The sequence below is a fragment of the Eublepharis macularius genome, chromosome 2 (assembly GCF_028583425.1).
Source record: "Eublepharis macularius isolate TG4126 chromosome 2, MPM_Emac_v1.0, whole genome shotgun sequence".
NCBI classification, from domain to species: Eukaryota; Metazoa; Chordata; class Lepidosauria; order Squamata; family Eublepharidae; genus Eublepharis; species Eublepharis macularius.
Genome location: NC_072791.1, coordinates 149,750,657 through 149,769,732, shown reverse-complemented (window position 1 = coordinate 149,769,732; position 19,076 = coordinate 149,750,657). Strand labels below are relative to the sequence as shown.

Genomic DNA, 19,076 nt, shown 5'->3' with positions numbered 1-19,076 from the left:
GCTAAGAGTACAATTGCTGGACTTTGGAAGTCAAACACCAACCCTTCAATCAATAATTGGTATATGAAAATCTGGGATCACTTCATTTCAGAGAAATTACATGACAAAATCCTTCAGATGGAGCACTTCCCAAGAACCACCAATTTTTTAGAAAAGTGGCTTCCCTTCCTTGATTATCTTGAAATTAAGAGACCCCATCCAGGCTTAAAACAGTTTTATTTACATACATATGTGTAAATTACTTTTATGTTTCTTTACTAATGTTAAGTGTTTTTATGCATGTTGGTGTGTATCATAGAATTCATTCGCCTTCTGACACAAGCAATTGTTATAATTTATTACTTTTTATTGTACAGTATTTAATCTAGAATTTTCTGTAAATGACAAACTACAATCTTTATCTTCTGTATTTGAATTCAATAAAAACTATTTTTTTAAAAAAAGAAGAAGAAGAAGATGTCTTTTTTGGACATAATTACTACTTTTAAAATGTCCTGAAAACCATTGATATCACTTTTGACACAATATGGAGAGCACACCTTTTTGGCATGGCAATTAATCTGTGTTGTTAAAAGTCATTGAGGGGGAGGATCATAAGAACATTTATTCCTTGGTGCTTTCACCAGTTAGGGATTTCTCTTTTATAGGAGCTGGTGAATTAAACCAATCCAACAGAGCTGCATTCATAGAATCATAGGATTGGAAGGGTCATCTAATCTAACCCCCTGTACAATGCAGGAAATTCACAACAACAACAACCCCCAACTGCACCAGTGACCCCTGCTCCATGCCCAGAAGATGGCAAAACACCTCCAGGATCCCTAGCCAAACTATCCTGTGGAAAATTGCTACCTGACCTCCAAGGTGGCGATTGGCATTACCCTGGGCATGTAAGAAGGGCCACGAGAACTAAGCACTGATGTAACCCATTCTGTAACCCTCTTTGGAGGTTTTCAATCTGTAAAAGTGAAACAACATGATTGCATGTGTTGTAAACATGTATTTATTTACATACATAAATGGTAGGCCTTCCAACAGCAAAGAAACCTTCACCATATACAAGAAGTTACAGGCTGAGAGAAAGCACAACAAGACACAGAGAAAGAGAAGTGGTCAACAAGACTTATACAGTAGTAATCATACATACATTATGTCTCAGTTCAAAAAGACTAAAAATACCCGATATCAGAATTCATATAAATAAAACTGTCGACATGCTTTCTCTTCTCAAACAATACTGATCTCACCAACAATTATCAGAAAACAATTCTCCTTATACTGCACACAGAGAAATAGTCATCTCACAGTTGCTCTGTTTTACTTGTTAGGATAAGAGAACTTGTATTTTATGTTGACTAAGAGCAGAACCACAAGTGACAAAAGGCACAGATTGGACACTTGTCAGCTTCCCTCAAGTTTTGATGGGAAATGTAGGCAGCTTGGCGGAATGTTGGACAAGTGACAGTTGAAAAGTCCGTTGGACAGCAGACAGAGGGCGAAGCTGCGAGACCAGGATGCCTACATTTTCCATCAAAACTTGAGGGAAGCTGACAAGTGTCCAATCTGTGCCTTTTGTCACTTGTGGTTCTGCTCTAAGAACTCAAAATACAGCACATTGAGAAATGATACTGCTTCAGTAACCACTAACTACAGTCTATCTCTCCTTTTTCTCTAGCAGTTGATCCTCCTTACAAGGCTAAGGTTGATGGAAGAAGGAAATCAAACCACAGTGGCGAAGTTTATCCTTCTAGGATTCACAACAGACCCCAAACTGCAACTGATCCTCTTTGTGATATTTCTAGTAATATATATGGTTAGCCTGGCAGGAAACGTCACACTAATTGCTCTAATCTGTAGCAGCTCACGTCTTCATACACCCATGTATTTCTTCATTGGGAACCTATCTTTCCTGGACCTCTGGTATTCCTCTGTCTATACTCCTAAGATCCTGGTGAACTGTATCTCTGAAGACAAAAGCATTTCCTTTGGGGGCTGTGCTGCCCAGTTCTTCTTCTCTGCTGGTCTGGCATATAGTGAATGCTACCTTCTGGCAGCCATGGCTTATGATCGTTATGTGGCCATTGCTACTCCACTACTATATGCCACTGCCATGTCCAGAAAGTTATGCACAGGACTAGTGGCCCTCTCATATCTAAGTGGTTTTATCAATGCCACAGTCATCACCAGTGAAACCTTCACACTAAACTTCTGTGATGCCAACATAATTGATGACTTCTTCTGTGATCTTCCTCCACTGGTGAAGCTTTCCTGTGCTGTACCTGAAAGCTACCAGTCTGTGCTGTACTTTATTCTGGCCTCTAATGTCATTACACCCTCAGCACTTATCCTGGCCTCTTACATCTTTATTCTGGCAGCCATTTTGAGGATCCGCTCCACTGAAGGGAGGTTGAAAGCCTTCTCTACGTGTGCCTCCCATCTGACAGCTGTCACTTTGTATTATGGCTCAATTCTCTTCATCTACTCACGTCCCAGCTCCAGTTATGCCTTGGAGAGGGATAAAGTAGTATCTGTTTTCTACACAGTGGTGATCCCTATGCTGAATCCCCTGATCTACAGCCTGAGGAACAAAGAAGTGAAGAATGCTCTGAGGAAACTAACAATGAAATGGATGGCAGTCTAAATAGATATGACAGGAAAGATGAATTTGTGTTTAATAGTTTAAAATTATTAGCAAGACATTTTCCAGGATTTCTATATAGATTTATCCTAAGAATCTCTACAGTATGCTGTTGTATTCTTCTTGTGTCACTGCATTAATGTTTGGAATTTCCATTTCACATATAAATTAGAGGCATTAATTCCAGGTTATTTTATCTAATCTCTCTGTCTATATCACACATTATATATACCAATAGTAGACTAATGATATACAAATCTGAGCAGGAATTTCATTTTCTGTGCGTTATTGACTATCAGAAATACAAACAAACTTATCCGTAACAAGTTGTTCTATCAGATCCACTTTTATTTCAAGGGAGGAGGAACAGGCATGATTTTGCCTACAGGTCTGACAATCCTCGTTCTAGAGTAGACAGATAGTCTTCAATACTGATTCTTCAAACTGAATATTTTGCAATTTGCAACTCAAATTAGTTGTTGTTAAAGGTAATAACCTTGAGGATGTTCTTGGCATTATCAATTTCTTACACAAATTACCCTGTTGTTGCTTCATTGTGTTTTATTGATGTAATACCATTTTTCTTTACACACTGTATCATGCCTAATATGCTATACATTCAGATTTCAGTAATCCTAGTCCGAGTACATTGTTCATTAGATGTCTCCTCATATGGATTGTATCAATGTCTTTTGTATGGACTGATATCGGTTTACACTGTGTAATCCACTTTGACTCTCAGTGAGAAAGGTGTACAATAAATACAGTAAAAAATAAATAAATAAAAAGGCAATTTATAAATTAAATAAATAAAACTCTCCCTGCCAAGACCAGTTAGCATATTGTTCTATCTGGAGCACCAGTTTGTCCACCTAAACATTAACCTCAAGAAGACTTTTTTTTCATTTGTAATATGACTGTTTGCCTTCAAATGAGTTCAGTACCAAAAGAGAGAAAATGCAAAGAAGAAAACCCATCTGTTTCCTTCTGCCATTAGAGCACAAAATCATCATAATATTTGAGAACCTTTGTGTGTGCAATTTTTTGCAGGGTTCATGTGGCCATTAGGAGTTAGCCTCCTAGTCCATCTGCCCACCACTGCCTAATCTGACAGAAAGCAGCTCTACCCTCTTCTGTAATCAGTAAAGCCAACATACAACATATGGGGACCATTTACATACAATAAACATAGTCACTGTGCTATTTCCCAGGCAAGCCCAAAAGCAGGGCCTAGGCATGGAAGGGATTAATACACTTTACCAGATATCAGCAATATTAGTCCAGGCAGAACGCCAGTGTCATCATGTGACTATGTCACTCCAAGACATAAAATCTAGATTTTCTTTCATGATCTATGAGCTTGAATGCATGTGTTTAGATCATTGGGGTGAGAGGATATAAATCTTGCCTTTAACAGTCACCGGACGGGTAGAAATATAGGGACTTCTTATATCATGATTAATGGGGAAAGCTTCACACTCTACAGATGTACCTATTGGGCTGCTGTTAAAGGTGCAGGAGACATTCCAGGAAGAGTTAGCATCCATTTTTTTAAAGTGCCATTTTTTCTGCCTGAGAGTGATAGTCAAAACTCAACATTCCAGTAAGGAAGAAAAACTACACACAGCAGAACTGGAGAGCAAATTATATAGGATAAACATACAAATGAAAATACTGCATGCAGGTATAATATGAGTCCCCTGGTAAGGGACTTGGAGATTGCAAATCTTTTGAGACTCAAGCTTCCAATCTTTGCATTTCCAATCCAGCATTCATTGCATCACTTTTCTGAAGTAGGAGATCCAGTGCACAATAAATAATGTCTGGACAGCAAGAAAGACTCTGAGGTTCTTTGGAATAAGCAACAGCACAATACTTATTTGTCAAAAATCGATGTGAAAAGAAGAGAGAAAAAGAAAAGGCATTCAGTAATTCTGAATCTCTAAAACATTTTCACCAGGGGTTTGGGTAAGACCTATCATATCACCAGCTGTTAAAATAATTGCAGATCAAGTTAGATACTTGATTGAGTCAGTACCTTTTCATCTCTTTGTATACGGATATATGGCATTGTTGTGACAATTAAACCAGTATTACACAAAACTGCTTTATACTGAGACAGACCCTTGGTCTATTGTCTAGTCTGACTAGCAATGGCTCTCAAGCTTCTCAGGTAGGAATTTTTCTCATCAAAAATACTTAAGCCTTTCTGCTGGGGATGCTGGGGATTGAACCTGGGATCTTTTGCATGCAAAAGAAATGCTCTACCACTGAGCCACAGCCCCTCTTTATTTACTTAGTGACCTACCTATTTAACTACTTGCCAGTATATACTATCTAATATGGTCATTGCAGTGTAACCGCATGGGTTTTCTGTTATTAATATTGCTGATTAAGACAGCCAGGTAACATAATCATGTTTTTATGGATATATTTCTTTGGACAGTTATTTTTATAAATTGGAAATGTCTTGTTTCTGCAAGGATCAGAAAATACATGGGAAGGAAATTGGGGGTTACAGCTTGAGGCCACAATTCTAACTGAACTCAGTTATTTCTCAGACCTGCAGAGCTTGATGTATCTTAAGATGGAGAAGTCTTTGACTGCAACAGGGATGGCTCTAGTTTGTTCCTGTTCATGGTGCTGCTGTGCTACTGGTATTGCTGCTTCCTTTTCTTTCCCAGACTAGCAACAGTCAGCATTGGGAGATCATATGGGAAGAAAGACAGGGTTCCTGTACTTTTAACACTTTTAAAGAAAACAATTGGCAGGTGTCTTTGCCTTTTAAATGAGAGAAAAGTGTACCTGGCAAATAAATACACATTCAGAACTATTAAAGGTATACTACAGCAAAGGTTCACAGCCTGGTACCAGCCACCACCTTTCCTGGTGCCCACCAAGTACTTTTAGAAAGTGGGTGGGGCCAGGTGGCACCTCTTGAGTTTTTGATGGTTATGGTATAACGCTGTCAGTGACTTTATGTAAAGTACTTTACCTCTTTAAATAGCAGAGTGATATTCTTTAAAAACTGTGGGACTTCCTTCTAACTAAACACAATTGTACTGCATAGCTAAAATTCACTTAACTAGAACCTCTAGATTTTCCAAATCTGACTGTATTTTTATAATTCAGGTGGAAATTGATAATAACATCACTACATCAAATTTTATTCACTTTTCAAGCATAATTTAGTTCCTATCAAAAGCCAGCCAGAGTCTCTCTCTTACTGTACACTTGCAAGGACCTTTCATTAGACATTCAGCCCCAAGTTTCGTCATTAAAAATAACAACACAAGTTTAAAATGGCTCAGCTCATGAGAAGAGGGGATATCTAGAAGACTAATTTTTTTCTTTTTTTCTTTTGTATAAGTATGTTAGATGCCTGCAAACTGAAGACAGATATTGCCAGATGAGTGTTTCTTAGCTCAATGAGTATAAATACATTATAAGAAATTATTTTAAACAATATGCTTATTTTTAAACGCATCTCATTAAACAGAGCTTCTGTCTGAAATGTTGAACCGCTACTATCATAGTTAAGCATGACCTCACTTCCTTTTTGTGGTTGTCTCCTCCTCCCTTGGCAGCCATTTTGTAGTTAGCTCTACCTCCTGTGGCAGCATTTTGTGATTGTGCCCACCACCCTGTATCAAAATTCCAAAGGTGCTAAGCTTGCCAGATAACTGTTTGTGGTGGGCAATCTCCTGGCAATCTGTGCCTCTGCCCATTGATCACCAGCTCATCAAAGAGTGGAAGCGTAATGTAGTTCAGCCGCTATAGTGATTTCAGCATAGCTCTTTTATTGGCAGAAACACCAATAAAAACACATGTGGCAAGCCGCATCTATATACCCACAGCCCGTTGCCAAAACACACACACACACACACACACCCCTCAAATTCACATCAGCCTACAGCAAACACCCAGCATTCAGTTTCCAAGGGGACCTGGCAATCCTCAGTGGTGCCTATAGGCTCAGAAATGTACTACAATGTTATGCAAACATGCTGGTTATCATTTCCTTAAAACAATTACCTAACTTATGGAATTCCCTCCCAAGGGATATTTGTGTCCCTTACTCTATAATTGTCTTCTGCCAGCAGGTGAAGACTTTTTCTGTTTTGTTTGGCATTCTCTCGCTGACCTTCATTAACACTACTTCCCATTCAAGTGATTGTGTGTATGTGTTTTGTTGAATTGTTTTTAATTGTTTTGAGTGTATAGATGTTTTAAATCTTGTTTTAATGTTTTTGATTGCTTTGGTGACCCTAAGTTGGGTGTAAATGCAGCATTAAAATGTTTTAAATAAATAACTTCATATTAATATACCCAAGTATTTTTGCCTGTTAGGTTGGGAGGAGGTAGATGGAACTCCAAGGCTGCAAATAACTTCCTCAAGGCCTGAAGTTGGAGTAGAAGCAAATTCCTGTGCTTTCCCTCTCAAATTTTTCCAAACATGATAATTCTTTCCAGCAATTCACAAACTTCTAGGTGGAAGAGAGTTGGCCACTGAGCCAACATTGCTCAAGGGAAAGACTCCTGAAGGTGTGTACCACATGTAGCATACTAATGGACACTAAATAACAATAAACTGTTCTGTGTGGTAACAAAAGCTGCACCACAGGGCCAGATAGAAACAAAGTAGGGGTTATGATGAAATAGCCTTTACCCCCAGATACTTGTAAAAGTAAAATGTTTAATTTTGTAGTCTGTTTGCTCAAGTAACTTTAAGATTATTCTGCCTGCCTCTTAATTTACTATCACAGGGAGTAACTTTCAATTTAAGAAGAGAGGATGAAAATGAAATACTGCCCTCAAGTCATAGTTGACTTATGGTGACCCCCCCCCGCCCCCCGGTGGGTTTTCATGGCAAGAGACTAACAGAGGTAGTTTGTCATTGCCTGCCTCTGCAACCCTGGTCTTCATTGGAGGTCTCCCATCCAATTACTAACCAAGGCTGACCTTGCTTAGCTTGATGAGATCTGGATCTCCTAGGCTATCCTGATCAAGTTAAAGACAGAGGATACATTTCCCCTTTGTTCATTAGTTAGACAATTTGTGCTCAACCATATGCTTTTTTGTGTAGTCAATGACTGCATGCAGTCTCAAGTGAATGTTTAATCAATTCTATAGTTTCGGGGATAAGGAGCAACTTGCAGCTACTGTACACAAGGGGTGTACCACTGCTTTCCAGTAAACTTTACTAATTTATGCTTTTTCTGATGTTTTGTAGGGAGCCACTATGGACATTTTATCACTCCACAGAGTGTGTAGATCTCTTTTTTTCTTTTTGATGTGTATTCTCTTTTCTAACAGAATTGGTTTATTTTTTCATTTGCCTAACAATGGACTCTGTCCTTGCAAAAGCAGATGACACTTTAGAAACATTGCTGCTTGAGTCCTGGCATAATTCTCCATGGGATTGTTGGAAGCAGCTTCAAATGGCAACACAGCTGTGTATCAGAAAATAACTTTACACTCTTTCCCAGTGCTGAGAAGGAAACACCAGAATGAGTGCCTGATACCAAATACTTTTATTTGGTGGTAAAATACATCAAAACACCAGAAAATGATACTACTAGATGTAATAGATATCACATACATCTGATTTGAAACAGCAGTTAATCTGTATCTGAGATCTCCCTTCATTTAAAAGAAATGTTGATGGAATCTTCCAATTGTCTCCTAACATTTCCTGCAGAATTTTAGGCAGTGATCCAGCAACACAAGGATTGTGGCTCTTCCCTGCTTTCTATTCCCTCCTGTAGCAGCCATTTCTGACCCTGGGGAATCTGTTTCCAAGGGTTGTTGGATGTGCATGGAGTTGTAGCAGTGGGTCCCAAACTTTTTCATACCACCACCTCATTGGTTCCATAAACTCATCCCTAGTGTCTTCTACCCTACCCTATGAAAAGCAATATTCAGAATAGTGGTTTGAGTGACTCACTAAGATGATAAAATTCAACAATAATAACAATAAAATGCAATGTATTGTGGGGGTAATAATAACACTAACTTGTTCACTGCTCTGGGTGAGGCGCTAATCTGTCTAGAAGTGAGATATATAAGCACAATTGTTATTATTACTATTATTTTTGCATCATGCAGAGGCTGAAAGTTGAAGCAAGGAAAGAGCTTTGTTCTAGACTCTAAGCAAACAATATGCATGGAGGGTGGTCACCTCCAGCACACCCTTGTTACTGCCTTGCCTCTTAGCCCCCCAGGTGATCCCACTACCCACTAGGGGGTGGTACCACCCATTTTGAGAACTACTGAGTTATTGCCACACAGGTTGACGGGAAGATATTGAAACTGCCCTTTCTGCCCCTTCTGTCAGTTTTACAGGCTTGTGATTTTCATGTATTTACAGCCCAATATGCACAATCTTTTTTCAAGATTTTGGCTCTATAGGGGTCTTTAGGTAGATACATTGCTATCTTACTATTTGATTTCTCATGCCTTCCTCCAATCGCCATTTTTCTTTTTCCATTTTTCCTAAACAGCTGTTTCAAAGAGACACTCAGGAGAGAGAAAAAGAAAGGTACAAATGCTAGTTTGTTGAAAAAGGTCCTGCCATCAAGCTCCACGCCTACATTTCTACGTCTTTCTAAATCATCTCATCCTTCAATGAAAAATGGCTATGGGAAATAGGACTATTGTCACTGAGTTCATCCTCCTGGGCATCTCAGATGACCCAGAAATGCGACCAATATTCTTTGTGGTGTTCTTTATAATCTATCTGGTTAATGTTGTGGGTAACCTAGGCATGATCCTCCTGATCTCATTTGATTCCCACCTTCACAACCCTATGTACTTATTTCTGTGGCACCTGTCCTTCTGTGACATCTGCTACTCAACTGCTATTGCCCCCAGAATGCTGTCTGACTTATTATCTGAAAACAGAATCATCTCATTCACTGGCTGCACTTCCCAGTTCTATTTCTTTGCAGCTTTTGTAGATGCTGAGTGTTACATTCTGGCAGTGATGGCCTATGACCGTTATGTGGCTATCTGTAATCCACTGCTCTACTCCACTGCCATGTCCAAAGCTCTCTGCATCCGGTTCTTAATTGGATCATACATTGCTGGAACAACTAATGCCATAATACACACAACAGCCACTTTCTGCCTTAGCTTCTGCAATTCCAACCTCATTAACCATTTCTTCTGTGATGTTCCCCCACTTCTGGAAATCTCCTGCTCTGACACCCACATCAATGAAATTCTGCTCTTTGTTTTTGCTGGCTTTGTTGAGATGAGCTCCCTCTCTGTCATTCTTCTCTCTTACATCTTTATCTTAGCTGCCATTCTGAGAATGAATTCTGCTGCCAGGAGGTTCAAAGCGTTTTCCACCTGTGGGTCTCACTTCACTGGAGTCATTTTGTTTTATGGGACTGTGATTTTCATGTATCTACGGCCCACTTCTGAATATGCCCTGGACCAAGACAAATGGGCATCTTTGTTCTACACTGTGGTGATTCCCATGCTCAACCCTCTGATCTATAGCCTCAGGAACAAAGATGTCAAAGAAGCTTTCAAAAAACTCATCAATAAGAAGCTGAATTCTGTCTTCACCTGAGATGTAACGTTCATGCTGGTGGTTGTGAGCCTAATAATATTTTAAATGTAATTACCAGTTTAGTTTTCTGAACTATTTCTTTTTCACTTATATCTGACCTTAAATTGTTCATTTGCTAGAGGATCAGTAGACCAAAGTATTCTTTCAGCCTAACCTGAGGATAAAATGGAGGACTATGTCAGCCACTGTAAGCTCCTCAGAGGAGAGGTGGGCTAAAAATATTATATAAATAGGAGCAGACGGAAAAGCTAAAATGCACCAAGAAAAAAGCACTCTGCATGCTATCTATAACTAGATTCATGAAGCTCCACTTACCTGGGGGCAAGCTCCATCCTAGCTCTCCACTGGGAAAAGTTTGAAGCTTTCCTCCAACCTAAGGAATCACCCCCATCTTAAGTGATCTTTGATCAGAAGAAGGCTCCTTGAAGGATGGCTTGATCCACCCCACAGAATACAGAGGGCCTTTTTTTCTGACTAACCTTGCATAAGATTATGGTATGACACTGCTACTTCTTTGGAATTGCTCCCTCTGAGACCAATCCTAAGTAAGCTTTAGCATAGTGGTTAAGTGGCTGGGCTCTGAATTAGCCATTCCTCTCAGCCCCAGCTCCCCAGCTATATTGTAGAGATAATAAAAACGCTGACTTAGTTCACTGGTCTGAGTGGGGCAGTAATCTATCTAGTTGTTGTTGTTAAGTTCCATTGTATGCAATGGGCTTACTGTTAAGTAAGCATACATACCACCACTTTCTCTTCCCTAGTCCTTTCTCTCCCCACATTCTTGCCCAACATCTGGGAGGCTAAAGGCTGCTCCCAGCTAGGGGAATTTTGTCCTCCTAGTTTCCCACTCGAAGCTTGGAGGAGGGAACACTAAGCATGCTAAGGATGGGATAGAGGCTTTTGCTTCTGGGGAGGTTTTGCTTTAATCCCTAACCTGGTCAGTAGTTTTGGCCTCCCAAAGGAGTCAGGACTAGAGATGGGCACGAATCAAATTACGAACCAAAAAACTGTATGAACCGAGCCGATTCATGGTTCGTTAACACACAGTTTGTGGGGCCATGTGTTAATGAACCCCACAACTTTTTTAGGCCTGGTTTATGCAGTTCGTGAGCACAGGCAGGCTGGCGCCCATCCATCAATTTCCCAGGCAATGGAGGCCTGGAATGTCTGCAGACCTTCAGTTGCTGTGGAAACCCCAATCTTAGCCCAGCTAAGCTTGATAGGCAGGTCTCCCTTCCAATTGTGGAGCTCCAAATCTGTCACATGGGAATCAAGAGCAGGGGAGAAATGGGCCTTTCGTAGCAACGGGAACTCCAATCTCATCCCTTAAAACCCTGTTTGGCAGGTCTGACTGCCAAACAGAGAGCTCCTGTTCTGTTCAATGGGAGCCTGACCTATTTAAGGCACCTCTCTCTGCCTTGTAGTTTCAGTTTCTGCAGACTATGGGAGAGAGAGTGGAGGACTGTTGCTGGAATTGTCAGGAGAGAGAGGGAGAGTGGATTACTGAGCTTGGCTGTTTGGCTGCTGCTGGTGGAGAAAATCCTCCAGCTTAACTCTTGCCATTGCTGGGAAGGGAAGGGTGCCTTTTCCTCCACCCTACCCCTGTCCCAGCCAGGGCCTGGGCCACTTCTGGGCTCTGGCCTTGGGCTTAGCTTGACTGAGGCCTACCTACTCTTTTTTTCTGAGATTTTCTTTCTTTCTCTTCATTCCTTCTGGGTTTAATTATTAATTATATATATTGTACACCTGCCCTGCTTGCTCAGGTCAGGTGTCTCTGTGTGTGGGGAGGTAGGACTCTACCACCCTGGTCTCAGGGCCACTGCCAGGCTCTGGGGCCAAGCAAAGAGGCCACATTTTGAGGAGGGCTCATACTCACTCTTTTTTTGCTTTCCAGTTATTCATGCTTAGCAGCACTATGAGGCTTAGAGCAGGGGCCAAGGGTGGTCATGGAGGGAAGTACAGAAGTTGTCCTGGTTGCCCATTGACCAGCACTGCTGAGTGGGAAGACTTGGTGGCACCAGAAACTCCCACTAAAGAAGACCTGCCTGTGGGGCGGTGGAGGAGGCAGAAGCGGTCTTACCATTGTAGGGAGAGGAGGATCTCCAAAAACTGTTGGAGGAGGAGGGATCTCAGGAGGAATAGCGGAGCTTTACCTCTACCACCACTCCACATCCCAAATCATTGGGGCTGTCCTTGACCACAGTCCACCCATTACTCCGTCTTCCCAGCCACGCTCCACATTACAGCTGGTAATCCTCAGTTATCCTCATGAGCCAGCTCCCAGTCCTTGTTTCAATCTCACGGTCTGGAAACACTTTTGGACCATTCCCAATGACCCCTGTGTGGAATGGTGCCGCTCCTGCAATGGTATATTGAGTAGGGGCTGCAACTGTATGCACCTGTCATCCATGACCCTGCACAAGCACCTGTAGAGGCACCACCCAAGCCTGTTGCCTCTGGCCTCGCCCTGAGAAATATCCATCAGTGGAGAAAGAGGGCAGCTTCCAGTTCAGATCAGGGCGAAGAGGGATAGGAACAGGAGTCCACCCCGATTAAGAAGCCTTGTCCCGAGGCTGCGGCAGGTGGGAGAGGGACACCCAGGCAGGCCACTCTTCTAGAGGTTGTTCCCTCAGGGTCTGGGACAGCACCCTTGAAAAGGATGAGGTCAAATGCTCAGGAGGCAGGTGTTTGTATAGTGGTGGAGACAATGGACGATGTGCACATGGGGAAGAACATCGCCTCCTCGATCAGGTCGGGTCTGAGGGAGTGGGTGCCCGGGGGGGGTTGTGTGCGGCTTCATGGTCACTGATGCGGGAAGCAACATGCTGGCGGCCCTGAAAGAGGCCTCCCTTCCGGGCATTGTCTGCTTGGCGCATAAGCTGCACCTGGTCATGAGGGATGCTCTCGGGCTAGGTCACAAGCCCAGGGATGCCTGGGACAAGGGAATGTTGGCCATGTGCCAATTGTTGGACAGCTGCCGGTGTGTGGCTGCCAGCATCAACTCTTCATGTGAGCTGCTCCAGAAGCAGGGGGAGGGGGGATCCCAAGCACTACCTGTTCCAGGACATGCCCATCCCCTGGAACTCCACCTACGACATGATTAGTCGTCTGGTGGAGTTCAGGACATATTGTCTTCTATGGCCATTCTGTAGAAGGGAGAGGAGCTCAGTCTCAGCTTTGCGGACTGGCTAGTCCTGTCCCAAATGCTGCATGTCCTTAAACCATTTAAGGACACCACCGAGCTGCTCTCCTTCTACCAGGCCACCCTGAGTCAGGTCATCCCCCTGATCCACAGACTGGACAAGGTGCTGAACAAAGAGCTAGAGCATGAGGAAGCTCTTCTCCCCAGGGCCAGGGACCTGATCAGGAGGTTGCAGGTGGGCATGGCCGCCTGCTTGCATCCTCTCTGTCAGGAGGCGCTGTACAGACTGGCCTACCTCTATGACCGCCATATCAAGGGCAGCATTGCCATGCAGCAGGGCAAGCTGCATCAGTGGAAGAAGGAGCTCTGCAGAGAGGTGTGCCAGTTCCAGGCTGAAAAGGCAGGATGGAGGGAACAGGGCAGGGGCGAGGGGGAGGAGGAAGAGGGGGAGGAGGAGGGAAAGAGGGGGAGGAGGTGAATGAGCCAGGCCATGAGAGCGCATCCCAAACGGGACCACTCAAAATCAGCAGGGCGGTTGGCAGCAGCAGAGCAGATGCATCTGTCATGGTGGAGGACTCTGCAGGGGCCATGGTGTGCGAGTACCTTGCCGAGCCCCCCGAGTCCCCCACTTGAACCCCCCGCCATCTGGCCAGACCTCTCCATCGTGGCCACCAACATCCTCTCCTGCCCTCCCACCAGTGTCCAGAGCGAGAGGGTGTTCTCCCACCTGGGAGACCTCCTTCATCCCCGCCACACACACCTGCACCCGGACCTGGTAGACATGTTGGCCTTCATCAAAGGCAACCTCCACCTGCTTGGCTATCCCTCCCTGGACCTGGACTTATCTGGGCTCTGAGCCATCCTAGTCTATAGGGGTCTCAAGGTCCAAGCTCCTCTGATGCAGGCTCAAAGTCTCTAGGCCACCATCTGGCCCTGGGGCCAGGATAAGTGGGCACCTCAACTGAGGGTTCACCCAGTTCCTTTATTTTTGAGTTTATCATTCATCTCTCTCTATTTGATGCACCTGTCCTGCCTGCTCAGGTCAGGGTCTCTCAGTGTGGGGTGGTAGGGCTCTACCGCCTGCCCCCCCCATCTCAAGGCCACTGCCAGGCTCTGGGGCCAAACCAAGTGGCCACCTCAGCTGAGCAGTCACCTTCTTTCCTTTTTGAGTTTATCATTCTGCTCTTTATTTGGTGCACCTATCCTGCCTGCTCAGGTCAGGTCTCTCTGTGGGAGATGGTAGGCTCGGACCCCCCCACCGGTCCCAGGACCACTGCTAGGTTCTGGGGCCAAGCCAAGTGGCCACCTCGGCTGAGGGGTCATCTTCTTCTTTCTTTCCTTTTTGAGTTTATAGTTTTGCTCTTTTTTATTTGGCGCACCTGTCCTGCCTGCTCAGCTCAGGTCTATCTGTAGGTAGGGCTCTATGGATCTCAGGAGAAATGCTGTGGGTTTGGAGCAACCTGCCCCCCCAACATCTCCACCTCTTGGTTCTGTCCCTGCCCACAGTCCACCCCTCACTCCGTCTTCCAGGCCCAACTCCACAGCATGGCCAGTAATCCTCAGATCCCCATAGCTACCGGTCAGTCTCCCACTATGGCTGTACTTCCAGACCCTTCCGAAAGACCCCTGTGTGGCACGGTGCCATTCCAGCAATGGTCTGATGCTTGGGGGCTAATATCTCTGTCCTCCCTTCTCAGGTCAGATGTCTGTGTGTAGTAGGATAGGGGATTGTTGTAGTAGGATAGGGGATTGTTGTCACTCAACGGGGATTGTTGTCTCTGTCCCTTCTGGGAGCAACTTGCCTCTATCCATTGGACTTGGTCCCTCACCCCCAGACTGGGGGAGAGGGGTTCCATCTTTGCCACCACGGCTTGCAGGTGGGTCATGTCAGTGGCCATGCCCTACTATGATCCCTACTGGGACCTACTGTCTCCTCCTCACCAGGGGAAAAAAGGGTTCCTTCGTTGCTGCCACAACCGACAGGTGGGTGATGCCATCGCTGCTCAGTATAAGGGACAATATAGCACATATAGATGTGCAGGATGGTGTGTGGATCCCCTCTCATGGTACCTGGTATATTCCTCCACCCTAATGGGACCTACTGTCTCCACTGCACCAGGGGGGAAGAGGTTCCATCCATGCCACCATGGCCAGGGCCAGTAGGTGGGTGATGTCTGCGGCCACATCTTTCCATCATCAATCCAAGGGACCTAGTGTCTCTTCTGTGCCCGAGGGAAAGTGGTTCTGTTCACACCCCCATGGCCGGCAGGTGGGTGATGTCAGTGTTCCATCAGTGTCACTGACAGTGCTGTGAGCCTTCAGCTGAGGAACACATTATGCTAAGCCAAAGAGTCTAGCAGTAGGCATGGGGCTCATGGGTTATGTCGGTGGCAGCATCTCCTCAGCATGAGGGATGGTTTGCACATGAAGCTGTACAGGATGGCGGGAGGGCCCCCGTAATCCATGGGACTTAGAATGGCCCTCCCACACTGCCACAGCCAGCCCATAGGTTCTCCTGCTGCATGCAACATTCAGGATTCCCCCTCCCCCCATCCTGGTGCTGAATCCTGTCCCTCCTAGTTGGTTAGGGAGGGCATCCATCATTGCCGCCATGGACGGAACATGGGTTTTGTTGACCACATCTTCTAAGGCAGTGGGGGGCCTGATGCTGTTCTGATCATGTTCAGTGTTGTTGTCCCAGTTACTCCTGCCACATGCCATGGCTGGACCATGGGTTTTGTCAGTGGCCACGGCCTACACAGGCCCCATGCCTAAGAGGGCCAAAATCCCCCAGCATGGGACATGGTCCTGCACTGACTCCTGCTGCCTGCCATGGCATCAGGATTTAGTAGGTTATGGGGGAAGTGTCCCTCAATCTGCCTGGATAGGTGTGGAGGGCTTCCATCGGTTCCCGAGTGGGAGGCAGCCAACTGACCACCTCCCCTAGCCCACACAGAGGGGGTGGCCAAAGACAAAACCCATAATTCTGATGCAGTTGCCCCCCACTTATGGGCGTGCGGGCAGGCACATGGGGGGATGCCACCAGTTGGCAGTCAAACCTCCCACCGCCAAGATGAAGTGTGGCCTGCTGATTCCCTCCCTGAGCTTGCACAGAAGGGGCAGCCACAGACAAAACTCATCATTGGGACAAGGTGGCCACCCCTAGGGGCATGCGGGTGGGCACATGGGGGTGCTGCCAGGTGGCAGCCAAACCCCCTGCCTCCAAGATGGGAGGCAGCTGGCTGTCCGCTCTCTGAGCCCACATGGAGGGGGCAGCCACCAACAAAACCTGTCGTCCAGACAAGGTGGCCACCCATAGGGGTGTGCGGGATGGCACATGGGGGGTGCTTCCAGATCGCAGCCAAACCCCCCACCCTCAAGATGGGAGGCAGCCAGCTGAGCGCATCCCCAAGCCCGCACAGAGGGGGCGGCCACCGACAAAACCCATAGTCCTGACGCAGAGGCCTCCAGTAGGGGTGTGCGGATGGGCACATGGGGGATGCTACCAGGTGGTGGCCCAACTCCCCCACCCTCTAAAAGGAAGGTAGCCCGCTGACCACCTCCCCAAGCCCACATGGAGGGGGTGGCCGCTGACATCACCCACATGTACCGGCCACTGACAACCCACTTAAGGATGTGCAGGTGAGCACATGGGGGGTGCCGCCAGGTGGTGGCCAAATCCCCGCCCCCTAGATGGGAGGGAGCCAGCTGACTGCCTCCCCGAGCTCGCACAGAGAGGGCAGCCACAGACAAAACCCTTGGTCCTGATGTGGTGGCTGTCCATAGGAGCGGGCAGGTGGGCACATGGGGGTGCTGCCAGGTGGCGGCCAAACCCCCCACCCCGTAGAAGGGAGGCAGCCGGCTGAGTGCCTCCCTGGGCCACCGACATTGCCCATGTCTGGGGGTCCCCCACTTGAAATGGAGCCATATGTCAATTGGCATTGATGGCTCTAATTGTATTGAATGGGACTTTCCTGGGGGTGCCAACCTTGGGGGTCTATCACTCGGCGATCCGTATTAGAATCTTGTCCAAAATTGGAGGGTGGCTGGAGGAGAGCCTGCTGAAAACCCCCTGTGAGTATAGGCTCTCTAAGCATGAAGAGGGCTGTCCTGGGTCACCACGAGCCACAAACTACAAACCAGTTCATGAACCGGTTCAAGTTCGTCAAAGTTCGTGGTTCATGAAAATGAATGAACCTCGAACCTCACAGGTCGGGGTTTTTTTTGGTTCATACCCATGTCTAGTCAGGACTGGCTGGGAAAGGAATCTTAGCACATAAAATAGTTGCAGTTGGGGCTCTGCACTCTGGGTGAATAGGGGGGCAGCTCAGCTTGCAGGAGGCTCCAGCTGTACCACACACCAAATGGGCACCCAATAGCCCCAGTTGCTGATTGCCACCCAGCCCTGGCAACTAACTTCTCTTGGCAATTGGGTCAGAACAAAGAGTTGTCAATGGCCTGCTGGAGTCAGAGTCTACCATGGTGGAGGAGGCAGTCAGCAGTGCTTCAGCCAGTGTGAGCACCCAGCTATGATGCAGTGCCACCGTTGAGGCCTGCCAGAGTGCAGTAAGTGGCTGGGAAATGAGGAGTTCCTTTCAGAGGTGTCACAACAAAGCAGATGCTGGGGCTCCTGCATCACCTGTGCTGCTTCCTGCCATCCCTGGCAGCAACTACTTGTTGCCTTGCCACCAATTCCATTGCACCAGAGCACACCCTGTAAAGCCACAGCTTCTGTATGAGGGCTTGGTGCAAGCCAGGGAGGAGTACAGCACCCCAGCAGCAGGCAGGGGGTCAGAGCGAGGTTAAGGTGATGCTGGCAGCCCAATGGGAATTTTCAAAGTAACTTTATCTGCCAGTCCACCCCTGAATAGAAAGGTGGACAGATCCTGTTTACCATGTGAGTGATGTTTTCTATGGAGATATTGGGGAGCTGGCAGGTTTACTGAAAAATAGATAGCATTTATGCTATTCTGGAATAGAAAATAACAAGATAATATCCAACCTTACAGCTGTTTTGCAATGTTGTCATTTTGATAATGCAAGCATTGGTGTATTTTTTACTCTAGTTGTTTATAACCCTTTCTGTATGGGCCAGTTTCGCTGGTTCAGTTCCCATTCTGCAGTATTTTTTCATGACCATCTGGACTCAGTTTGCTTATTCTGGCTACTATGCCACTTTTCCATGGCTTTCCTGGGAGCACTTATGCCCTGACTTTAAAAAAAAAATGTGGAGGGCAATGCGCACGCGCTAGCGTTTGGACGCCTTGTCTCCACTCTCCCGAGGACATCCAAGTTAACAGCTTTAAAAGAATGTAAACTGCTGATTGAAACTGCTGAAACTGATTTATGAGACGTCTGGCACAACAAGAAGAAGCTTGGTAAAAGAATAGGTGAGAGGATAACAGAACTTGTTTAGTTTTAAAAGGGAAGAGAGGACGAGCCTAGACAGAGATAACATAGCGGCTACTGTGAAAGGCTTATCAGAACAACTGGCACAATTTCAAGCACTAATGCTTGACTCCCAGACCAAAATACAAACTTCTTTAACTGAGCTAACAGCAGAAATGAGAAATTTGGGCTCAGAGGTTAAATTGGTGGCAGGCATTGCATCGGAAGCCAAGGCTCTTGCGCAACAGAACAAAGTGGAGATTGATTCATTGAAAAAACAATACATAGACTTATCGGACCGTAATAGGAGGAGGAACATTATTTTCTTT

At 45.7% G+C, this 19,076-nt stretch overlaps 1 protein-coding gene across 1 annotated transcript; it reads left to right on the top strand.

Moving 5' to 3' along the window:
• The first annotated feature begins 1,705 nt into the window (after nucleotides 1–1,705).
• LOC129323511 (olfactory receptor 5T2-like) lies at nucleotides 1,706–10,217 on the top strand. The gene is made up of 2 exons (XM_054970047.1): nucleotides 1,706–2,635; nucleotides 9,270–10,217. Exons 1-2 carry the CDS (start codon nucleotides 1,706–1,708, stop codon nucleotides 10,215–10,217), a joined length of 1,878 nt encoding a protein of 625 aa, XP_054826022.1.
• The last annotated feature ends 8,859 nt before the right edge of the window (nucleotides 10,218–19,076 follow it).